At 41.9% G+C, this 12,659-nt stretch overlaps 1 protein-coding gene across 1 annotated transcript in view; it reads right to left on the bottom strand.

The window, feature by feature from the left end:
• LOC311241439 (uncharacterized protein) overlaps positions 1-12,659 on the bottom strand; it is a 49,182-nt gene that overhangs the window by 18,211 nt on the left and 18,312 nt on the right. Inside the window, exon 2 of the mRNA XM_084330268.1 lies at positions 12,165-12,350. Coding sequence (XP_084186394.1) covers positions 12,165-12,350 — 186 coding nt within the window. The remainder of the gene's footprint in view (positions 1-12,164; positions 12,351-12,659) is intronic.

Here is a 12,659-nt window from a genome sequence, read left to right as displayed (position 1 = left end):
GGGAGAGTGGCTAGGCCACGGGTGACATTCTATTAAGGTAGAATTAAAAGTTTTAGATCCTATGGCAATTTGCATAGGAAAGTTAAGGATAAATGGCTCATTCTGGGCTGACCGGTCGTGTAAGGGAGGGTGGAGCTGTACGCGAAGGGGGTGTCAAACTAACACAGGTACCTTGTACGGCTATTTAAGGGAGGGGGGTTCAGGGGATTATATGTATATATATGTATGTTTTTAAGCTCGGCTCTCAACAGGACCTCAATAATTGGATATATATCCATTGTGAATTTGTACTCCAGACGAATTACAAACAAGTACACAACAACTTGTTTAGATTATGGCTAGTTTGAATATAATGATTTGGAATACTAAACAAACAACATAAACGCAAAAGCGTGCTTACACTGATGAAAAACAAACAGGTTGATGTGGCTCTTTTAAGTGAAACGCACCTTTTAGTGGATGACAAAGTAATGCTAGCGGACAACATATCATAACATTAGCCACTCATCTTTTGGAACGAGATCCCGTGGAGTTGCTATAGTCACGAAACGGAAGTTGAATATTGAATTGCAGGACGTATGGTCTGATATAGGTGGTCGGATAACCATAGCAAAAATTGTATACAGTAACAGAAAAATAGCGTTGGTAGCGGCATATGCCCCAAATCTTTACAATGCTAACATCTACGCTACACTCACCAGAACAATGTTAAACCTTCCTGAATATTCATTTATAATTGGAGCGGATTTTAATGCCATTTGGGATCCCGGGATGGATAAGTCTTATCCCACCATTTCCAATGATCAGAAACATGCATCTAATGCACTAAAGGATTGGTCCAAGAATACAGGTGTAAATGACCTATGGCGATTACTCAACCCAACGGCCCGAGAGTACTCTTGTCGATCTACAAGACATTCTCCAGAATAGATTGTTTTTGTATCCCCTAGTGTAGGAAAGCCCTGTTAAGACTACTTTGTTCTGTAATAGCCCTTTAATATGTTGTTGTTGACAGGAAAGGGTAATTGATTTATGCCAGTGTAATCGTTCAGCGTGATGTGCTCCAGCTAGTGTCGCACTCTAGTCTTCTGATAAGGTTACTGGCCCTTTAAGAGTTTCTCCCTCTAACGTGGGCGAGTTGGTCTCTGTGTTGCTGCCTGATGGTGCGGCTGTAGAAACATCTGTCCCTTTGAGGAACGTGTGCGTAAATGACACGCGAGTACAGTACTTATGTTTAGTTCCTGTCTATTCATTCACTCAGCTTACTCTACACTTACAGTATGTCCACATTGATCCATTCCTGTTGACGTTGTTTCTCTCTGTTCTCGAGATGCTGCGCCGTTAGCTTAGCCGCATGTTAGCCAGCCTAGGCTGCCACTGCTAGTGATATGCTGCTGTGCTGCGTGGTTAGCTTAGCCGCACGTTAGCTAGCCTAGGCTATATAACTATAACTCACTCATTACCTCTAGTGAATTGAATGTATCTTTACACCTGGTTTACAGTCCGCCTACCTATATTGTTTACATGCATTGCATGAGTAATTCCCTGCATAGGCTATGTAGGTTATATATAATAACTCTGGTTAAGCGAATGTCTTAGTTACTAGTTGCACTATATTACTAATGAATATTATTGTAGCTATAGACCACATGTTTCTGACATTATGTTTATGTACGTCACTACTGTGTTTACTAATGTATACTGTATTGTATTCCATTGTAGACAACCACACATGCAAATTCCCAAATACAACCACATTAACTGCAGCACGCCTGTGTGATTCTTTAATCGGAGTCACAACTCCATAGTGTCCACCAGCTCTATCAAACGCACCCTGTGGAGGCCCTAGCCCTCCATTTCACCTAGACTACTTGATAACTATGACGTGGAAATGGTTCCCAATGCACTATCAGATCACAGCTATTTACTCCTAAAAGGATAATTTGGTATACTGTCATCCCGAGCCCCAAGATGGCGATTTAACTCGATATTGCTGAAAAACAATTAGGGGTGGACGGTATGGTCTAAAATGTATATCACGGTATAATTTGAAGCATAGACGGTAACGGTATATATCACGGTATCAGTGTTTCCGTTAGAATAATTTTTTTTGCCTGATAGGCAGGCTATATAAAGAATGACATCCTCAAGGCATGTAGATTTATAATATTTTAACTTAAAACTAGGCTACTTTTGCGTATAAAGTCATTATATTCCAAATAAAATAAGTCCCGAGTCGAGACTCCGTGCTGCTCCCATTGCAAACAGCGGGGCTGGATGCTGGATTTTGCTAGAAGCATATGTAGCTGCAGAGCCGCAGAGCCAGGGGCTCTTTCAGGTCAATTCAGGGCAATTCAGCCGTTGGGTGGGGGGGCGCTGTTGAGCGGCCTGTGACCAGACCTGAAAGAGCCCCTGGCCTTGCGGCTCTGCAGCTGCATGCTATTTCGCAAATCCACTGCTGCCGCCGTCGTCCCACTGAAGCCGTCGTTATCATAACACTACACGCATATCATAATGTTTACAGCAAACTGTAGTTGACCAGGTATGTTTTATTAACGTAGAATAATTCATATAAGAAAAACTATAGGTAAGATCTCTTACCTTTCTCCACTGGTTAAAAATGCCAGGAACTGACATTGAAACTTGCTGTGCGCCGCGGTGATATGTGTTTATTATGAAATGACAATTGCGTGTTGACACGCCCACTGCGCGAAGCCTCCTAAATAACTTTTTCCAGTTTGCACATATCTATTATCTATGACTAATTCTATCTATTTTTAGGGGCAAATGCGATTGAAATAGTCGCTCTGTGGTTACATGACGACGACGTCATTGCTATTTTAGAGCTGCTCTACCGGTTACACGGTATAGTCAAAATCCATACCGTAGAGCAAATTCATACCGTTTATACCGTATACCGTTTATACCGTCCACCCCTACATTATACAATTCAAAGATGAACTTATACATTTCCTGCTGGAGAATGCGGGTTCGGTACAGGACCCCAGAATATTATGGATGTCGGTAAAGGGATTTATCAAGGATTTGACTATGGTCTTTGCCTCCAAACTACGCAAGAATCGTTGTTCAAAATTGGTAGAGCTGGAAACGCTTTACAGGGCTGTACGCTAAGCTTTTTCACTAGGGGCACACTTGCCCCTAAATGAGAAATTTAGGGGCAAAAAATATTTTTTAGGGGCACATTTTTAAATAACAATTTTACCATTATTTATATCGATTGTTTTTGATTTAAAAAAAAAGAAAAAAAATATTTTATATAATTTCTTTTTTAATAAAATATATATATTATATAATCATACTTGTAGTTGTATTATCTGTGAGACATCGCCACCACGCAACAAGTCTAAATGCTCGCTATATGCAACCAGCTCCACTGTCTGTGTGTACTCGAGTAGCCTCCAGCTACGGCCAGGATTCCCCGGAGCTGCAGCTGGACCCTATACTGTAGCCTCCAGCTACGGCCAGGATTCCCCGGCGCTGCAGCTGGACCCTATTGACTATATTCAGCGTGCCCTCAGCTCGAATACGCATCGACTCAGTGTTATAAGACATTGATATCAGGAGCTATCTGAACTATTTAGTTTAATGGGACGTTTCGTTTTGAACAGTAAGCTAATGCGAGCTATCATGCACTACTAGACTTACTGGAGCATTTGTTGATAGCTATCAGTAGCTAGCCGGTCCCAGTGTCCCACTAGACTAGTGTTTACAACAGCCACGGGTGCGGGAGGAAGGAGGAGCAGCAGACGCCGCAGCTCTCTCCGTGTGTCTGAGTTCAGTTCAGTTCGGCTCACTATAGGAGGTCGAACGCGTCGAAAATATGAAGCAATACTAACTTTACTTTTCTTCATAGCTAAATCAGACAGTCAGCCAGTCTATCAGAGTGAGTGCTCAGTCGATTGTTCCCGCTGATCATGCCTGCTGAGTGCTCACTGCTCAGCTCGCGTGAGTGACGTCATCGCGTCATCACACGCCTTGGATAATTTAGGAGTGAAATGCGAATTCAAGGCTTGAAAGCACTACTCGCAAGCCCGCCCCCAGATAATATTTACCAATCGCAACGGTCAATTAAAGGGGCAATTCGCGACGATATCATCGCAGTGTACAGCCCTGCTTTACTCATCGTTATTTTCCTCTTTACAATACAGCTACTCGGTTCGATTGGAATCTCAAATTAATGTGTTAAAAAAAGAGATTAACATGTATTGGGACTGCCCACCAGTTAAGGCATTCTGGAAAGATGTGACCCATCAATTATCAAAACTCGTATCTTGGAATATACCAGTACACCCCTCTGTATTACTATTGAATGATGTTTTTGAGTTTGCAGTAAATCCACAGCTAAAGAGATTGGTTTTATCGGGTATCACAGTAGCTAAAAAACTGATCGCATCACGCTGGTTTCAACCGGAAAAAATGTGCCGGAAGGTTTGGTTTCTTACATATCTCGATGTGATTTATCAAGAAATATCTACAGCAAGAATTCTGGGTCTCAACGAATCCAAAATGTCAATGTGGTTAGAAGTGGTGGAGAGAATAAAAGCTAGCTTATAATGGTAGTGTCTGGTTAGGAGTGAGGGATAATGGAGGTACTATCCAAGGAGGGGTCCGGGAGGGGGGGGGTTCGAGATGGAGCATATGTGTGTAGGGTTTTAGAAAATAGGTATTAGGGGTATATCCTGTATAAGGCATTGGTATAATTGGTAATTTCGTTGGATATATACTGTACACGGTAAAATATTATTATAGACTTTTTTTGTTGTTTTCTGTTTCTGTACTTGCATGTCATTTTAGCCACCTTGATTGTTAGTTTCATTATGCATTGTGTGTTGAGTACTGACTTTTAATAATTTTTGTTTTGCAATAATAAAAAGAGATTAACGCCCATTTTAAGACAACAATCTGAATTTCAAATATGTAGCACAAGACAACATTATTACTTTCATGGTTCTAAACCAAGTCACCTACTAGCTATGAAGATACGAGCCAACGCAAAATTTGCAGATATCCCTACTATTAAGGTCCAACAAGGACTTGTTACAGACCCCAAAAAAATTAACGAGACATTCAGAGTTTTACTCCAACTTGTACAAATCAGAAATGGCTTTCGATCAAAACAAAATGGATATATATCTTAATCAAATTAACCTACCTAAACTATCAGAGGAAGACACTAAACAGTTAGAAACACCTATCACACTAGATGAACTTAGGGAGGCTATATCTGAAATGCAAATTGGTAAGGCTCCTGGAAGGGATGGTATCCCTCCAGAATTGTACCTCTCATGCTGGGATGTAATTGGACCCCTATTCTTAATATGATTTTATACTCAATCAAGGAGGGGAATTTCGATAAGATCGACAATATTGCACTCATATCTGTCCTCCTTAAAAAAGACAAAGACCCCACCGATTGTGGTAGTTATAGACCCTTGAGCCTCCTCGGAACCGATATCAAGCTGTATTCCAAGGTACTAGCCATCAGACTTCAAAAGCATATGACATCTTTAGTTCATCCTGATCAGACTGGCTTCATAAGAGGCCGCCTGATCACGGATAATATAAGACGGTTACTACATCTGCTAGACGCCAGCAAGGATGCCATTCCACCAGGGAGCGAAATTAACTTTTTGACTCACCGGCCAGTGGCGGGTAGATGGGAAGAATCTACCCGCCAAGCATATTTCTTACCCGCCAACTTTTTTTTGATACAAATTTTCTTTTTTTAATTATTTTTATATAGATTTTTTTTTAATAAAATATATATATTATATAATCATACTTGTGATTGTGTTATCTGCGAGACATCGCCACCTCGCTGTCTGCAAACAGCTCCACTGTCTGTGTGTATACTCGAGTGGCCTCCAGCTCCAGCAAGGATTCTCCGGGGGTGCAGCTGGACCCTAAACGCTACATTCAGCATGCAAAAGAATTCTCCGGCGCTGCACCTGGACCATAGTCAGCAGCCCTCACTCAGGCGATGTAAACCAGGGACTCGAATACGCATGTTGTTGTTGTAGGACATTGATGCCAAGAGCTATCTGTAGCTACTGCTGGATGGCGTTGGGACAACGCCTCAGTGAACTATTTAGTTTACTGCGACATTTCATAGTGACTAGTTACCTAGCCAACGGAGGTATTATGCACTGGACTATTGCTGGAGGATTTGTTGATGTCGGGAGCTATCCATAGCTAGCCGGCTGGATAACGTTACACAATGCCTCGTGTATTAAACTAAGTGAATAGTTGACTGGGTCATTTTGTAACGGTAGCTAACGTTATCTCACGAAGGTCCCACACTGACTAGACTAACGTCACGGTGAGGCAATAGCCTCTGTTTACATGCAGGCATTAGCAGCAGCAGAAGTGCTAACTAACGTCACAGTGACTCGGAGGCAATAGCCTCTGTTTACATGCAGGCATACAGAAACAGGTGGGGAGGGGCTAGCAGCAGTGCGCGGTGCGCGCTTCATGTCGGCTGAGACAGCGAGTGAGAACTCCGCTAAAGAATTGGATCATGATTTTCGGTTTTCACATGACTATTTGATAGCCCGTCACACGGCGCTCAGACGTCTCAGTGGGAGGCGCCAAACGTAAAAACTGAGCGCAAATGGCGGGTGGCGCTCTCTAGTTTCGGTCCCTGCATTCCACCCATAGCGATGTTGTCCTTGGATGCGATGAAAGCCTTTGATAGGTTGGAATGGTCTTATTTATGGGCAGTACTTGAAAGGATGGGGTTAGGAAACAGATTCATTGATATGATAAAAGTATTATACAAAGACCCATCGGCCATGATTATAACAGGTAAAATTACCTCCGAAATCTTTCCTGTATCGCGCTCCTCCAGACAGGGTTGCCCTCTTAGTCCCGGACTATTCGCTTTATCATTAGAGCCTTTAGCACAGTATATAAGACAATCCCAATCCATAGAACCAATCGCAATTAAGGGCACACAACATCATATTAGTTTATATGCAGACAACGTAATATTGTTCATGCAAAACCCTACCACCTCACTGCCTCATCTTCTCAAGTTGATTGATGATTTTGGCAATCTATCAGGATTTAGGATAAATTGGCCAAAGTCGGCCTTCCTCCCACTTAATGCCCCTGCAAAGAATATACTCCTTCCAGAAAAAATACCAATGGTAAAACACTTTAGATCTCTAGGAGTTGAAATATTCCCTACTATATGCCAAACGGTGAAGTATAATTACACAAAACTCCAAGATAAGATCAAAAATGACTTTGACAGGTGGTCCAAACTTAAAAACTCAGTACAGGCCCAAGTATCAATAGTTAAGATGGATGTTTTACCTAGAATCAACTTCATTAGCTCAATGTTACCGTTGGGCAAAGTAAAATATATTGTTGGTTTCCTGTTGGTTGTCAGTTTGACCATGGGTAGGTAGGGAATTTATTTTATTTTATTTTTATTTTTTATTCTTTCCCACGGCGACTATGGATAGGGAATTTCTTTATTTAATTAAAATGTTCACAACAACATGGATGCATGTACTCTGCCAGCATGTTTAATATCCATAATACTAAATGTTTGACTAAGATTTCTATGAAAGTTTATTAAAAAAAAAAAAGAAAAAAAAATTATAATTTTTTTTAAAAACTCGTAAAATATATTGGGTCGCACCTAAATCGGCAGGGTCGGTCGGCAACCGGCAACCAACTATTAATTTTGTTAGGCCTTACCCCCCCCCCTGATGGTTACTGGAAAAAATTACACTCCACCGCATATACCTGTACATTTATTTGGAACAACAAACCTCCACGAATAAAAAGATCCACCGCACAGAGAAACAAAGCCGACGGAGGTTTAGCATTTCCAGACTTCTACCACTATTTTAAAGCGTACTCTTTAAGACCACTGATAACATGGTTTGACTCCCAAGAATCTGTATCCTGGAGAAACTTAGAAGAAAATATAGTGGCACCACATAGACTGCCGGACATAGTATACACCATATTATCAATTAAGCAATGCAAATTGAAATTTTGCCCTCTTATTACACATGTGATTCGGATATGGCGTGAAACACAGAAAAAAATATATTCTAACCAACATAAATGGCATAGCCATTCTCCCCTATTCAATAACAATGCACTCCTTATTGGAAAACGACCCATCAGATACCCCAAATGGGAAAAACAGGGCATACATACATTGGGAGATGTCTTCAACAAATGGGGTTTCTGTAGCTATCAAGATATACGTAACAAATTTAACCTCACCAGTTCCACATTTTATTTCTACGCAGTTATTGGAATGTTTGAAGGCTCATGGAGTCCCATTAAAGATACCAATTGAGCACCACAGATATCACAAATTCTTCTATGAAAGAGAGACATCGAGAGGCTTTGTATCTGACTTTTATCATCACTTACTAACGTCTTCGTATGGAATCCTTCCCCTAGACTTAGTCTGGAGGAGGGATATACCAGACTTGGAAGTAGATTTTGATTGGCAAGAAGTCTTGGCAAACGTTCGAATTGCGTCACGCAACCCGGATCATCAACAAATTAATCTTAATTATATTCATAGGACATACCTGACTCCTATAAGATTGAACAGAATGGGACTTAGACAAGACTCTCTATGTTCCTTATGTACAAACGGTGATGATGGTACATTTATGCATATGTATTGGGATTGCCCACCTGTTAAGATATTCTGGGAAGAAGTGACCCTGCAATTATCAGAATCTTTATTTCTGAACATACCTGTACAGCCCTCTGTATTGCTGTTGAATGATGTTTCTCAGTTTGCAGCCTCTATACAGCTAAATAGACTAGTTTTGTCCGGTCTCACAGCTGCTAAAAAGCTGATAGCATCACGATGGATTCAACCGGATAAAATGTGCCGGAAGGTATGGGTTCTTACCTATCTCGATGTGATTTATCTAGAGATATCTACAGCAAGAATTTTAGGTGTCAGTGAAACCAGCATTGCAATCTGGTTAGAAGTGGTGGAGAGAATAAAGGCTAGCATATGAATTGTAATTCCTGGTTAGTAACAAATGAAAATGGATGGATTATCCAAGGGGGGGTCCTGGGGGGGGGGGGGGAAGAAGAGCGAGTAGGAGCATATGTATGTATTGGATTGGATTGCAAGGTTGAGAGAGTGAACAGTTTCAAGTACCTCGGAGCCCACATATCCGAGGACTTGACATGGACCACACACATTGACAGTGTTGTGAAGAAGGCACGACAACGCCTCTACTTCCTCAGGCGCCTAAGTAAGTTCCAAGTCAGTCAGAAGATCCTTAGGAACTTCTACTCATGTACAATCGAGAGCATCCTGACTGGCAACATCACCTCCTGGTTTGGGAATAGCACTGCACAAGACCGTAGCAGACTACAAAGAGTGACACGTTCAGCCGAACGCACAATTGGAGGGGGGCTTCCCACCCTCCAGAACATTTACAACAAGCGGTGCAGGGGGAAGGCTAAGAGAATCATCAAGGACTCCAGCCACCCGAACAACTGCCTCTTTGAACTGCTGCGGTCAGGCAAGCGATACCGGAGTCTTAAGGCGAGCACAGAAAGACTCAGAAGGAGCTTCTATCCCCAGGCCATCAGGCTGCTCAACGAACAATAAACACTATGCAGCAACCATCAAATGCACACAGCACACACATCCACACGCACACGCTCACTTTAAACGGGCAACTCACTGCAGCACCCACTTTACACACTTTAGAACACTTAAACACACTTTACACTTTATATTTATTGGTAAAGGATTTGTACTACAACTCGCACACCTTACTGTAAATTGTACCTAAATTGTACCTCATCCCATTTCTGCTGTGCACTATATAGTATATTAGTACATTGCATAGTATATTGTATGGTAACTCAGTTACTTCTATTCTGCATCGAACATTGTACATATGTCTATACTGAACACTGTGACCTCTATTTTTACTTCTATTTTACATGCTATACTATTTTATTTCATACTATCTCTTGTCTAACACAGTCTCTGGAGCGAAACAGTAAGAAGCATTTTGTATAAAAGTATTCTGTACTTCTGTATGACAGCTATTAAAGAAACTTGAGGTATATATCTCGTAAACTACATTTATATTGATTCAAATGGAATGTATAGTCCTGTGACTTACTGTGGATATTTACTGTTAATGCTTGTGTGTCTAATTTTATGTCATGTTAAAAACACACACACACACACACACACACACACACACACACACACACACACACACACACACACACACACACACACACACACACACACACACACACACACACACACACACACACACACACACACACACACACACACACACACACACACACACACACACACACACACACACACACACACACACACACACACACACACACACACACACACACACACACACACACACACACACACACACACACACCTCACCAGGGGAGGAAATTAGGCCACTTTACTCGCCAAATGAGAGTATTTTTTACGTTTGGCGAGTGATTCATGAAGAGCACTCGCCAGTCTGGCGAGTACTAGTAATTACAAAACAAAACAAAAAAATCATTCTGCAATCTGCTGATTCGCTCACTGGCACAAGCCGAAATCTGACTCCCCCCTTGATTCTTCCCATTTGTGCCTCATAATAATCCGACCATAACCAATGAACATCATCGTTGTACAGATGCGCTCTAAGCTCCTCCAATGAACACTCATTTTCTAGAAGATGTCGCGCATCTAGGGGAAGTGGACAGACCACTGCGCGGAGTGCGCGCAGACCTACAAACTCCTGTCACCGGCTTGACAACGTAGACAAACTTAGACAAAAACACATCGTGGATGAAAATTATTGCATGTAGAGTCGTCGCTTTCGGATATCAGTGCGGTCTGACATGGGGGCGAACAACAGCACACGACGTTCTCCTTCGAGTCGGATGAGAATGACAAGTGGACGTGATGCTAACCAGCATTAGCCGGCTAGCTACCTAGCATCAAGCTACCATAACGCGCATTCAACATAGTGGACTATACTGAGCGGCTTTGCTTAAATGCAGCCGAGTGACATTTTATTATTACCGGGTTTCCCCCCATATCACCACTCGCCCATATGCCCTTCACAACGGTGATGTTGTCATACTTGGCATTCAGAATACACCTGCTGAACCCCTAGCGTTGTCAACTTGTCATGAGATTCGGTTCCAATGTATTGTCATCATACAGCACAAGTACAGTACAACCAGAATACGTTTGGTATCCAACCAGAGTGCAAATGTAACAAGTCAAGTTGTTTTATTTAGCTATTACATTACAGTGAAATGCTTGGTTCTTTCACTGCCCAACTCAGTCCAACCTAGACCAGCCCAAGCCCCCAACCTAGTCCAGCCCAGCATCTTTCACTGCCTAGTTCAGCCCAACCCAGTCCAGAATAGTTCCCTCTTTCATGTTAATATGTGATATCCTAATATTTTGAAGAGTAGAGACAGTGCGATTAATACATGTTGTATGCTAATATTGTGAAGAGTAGAGACTGTTATTAATGTTTTATGCTAATAAATATTTTAAAGAGTAGAGACACGGTGTGATTTTTACTATGATTGAAAATCAATTTAGACGAAGACATACAAAGAAGTAATTATCACAATTAGCGATTTTTTTTGGCTGGTAAAAAATCAGTTTGTCTGGTAAAGAAAATCAGATACTCGCCAGTTGGCTGGTAAGCCAAAAAGTTAGTTTCCTCCCCTGGTCCTCACGTATCTGGATCTTTTGCCAAACTGATATTCTCAGGCTCCGTTTAAAATAAAATCCCCGTCCACACCACACTGTAAAAAAAGAAAAAACTCCATCCAGACACAAACACATAAACGCATATGAATTGCTCCAACAAACATGCGGGCCAGCAGGTGGCGATAAGCGATATCCCAAATACCATGGTGGTACGAGCGGTCAGGACGACAGTAACAATGCAATTGTTGTAATTATTATACAGTACCTGATATTTGATTAATATGTCTGCATTATTTTATCCCACTTTATGCTTTGCTCTTGCTGCTTATTTTACACTGATTTTCTGCCTTTCTTACTGAACTGCCATCCCCTGTATGAAAGGTTCTATACAAATAAAGTTATTATTATTATAATCAGATTCACATACCTGCTCTGTGTAACTTGATCTGTGGTTGCAGAATGATATCCAGCAGCTTGCGCTGGCGGTCGACCTCCTGCTTTGACTGTACGGCTTCCTCCTGGAACTCTGCCATCACTCTCTCCACCAGCACCATGATCGCCTCCGCCGCCGCCCTCAGCTGCTCCGTCACCACCGCCCTCTGCAGTGGCACTTCTGGAAAAAGGAACGTTGTCATTGAAATCATTAGCACATTATACTTTATTCAGGATAGCGGTCCGATTATTGTGTTGTTCATTAAATCTGCAGTTCTTGCCAGGTATCAGAGGGTACACTTTCTCATGCCTTCTGGTTTTGCCCTTCACCAACAGGATTCTGGGCCAAAATATTTGACTGGTACTCTAAGGCCTACAAGATAACTATACAGCCGGGGGCAGAGCTCGCCATCTTCGGCTGCTCTGAGTCCTCTCTGAGCTTTCCTACAGCTGTACAACAATCTTTGACACTGGGGACAACGGTTGCTAA

This window comes from Notolepis coatsorum, assembly GCF_963971535.1.
Source record: "Notolepis coatsorum genome assembly, chromosome: 15".
NCBI lineage: Eukaryota > Metazoa > Chordata > Actinopteri > Aulopiformes > Paralepididae > Notolepis > Notolepis coatsorum.
Note: the sequence above shows the minus strand (reverse complement) of the source record. Positions and strands in the feature narration are given on the sequence as shown.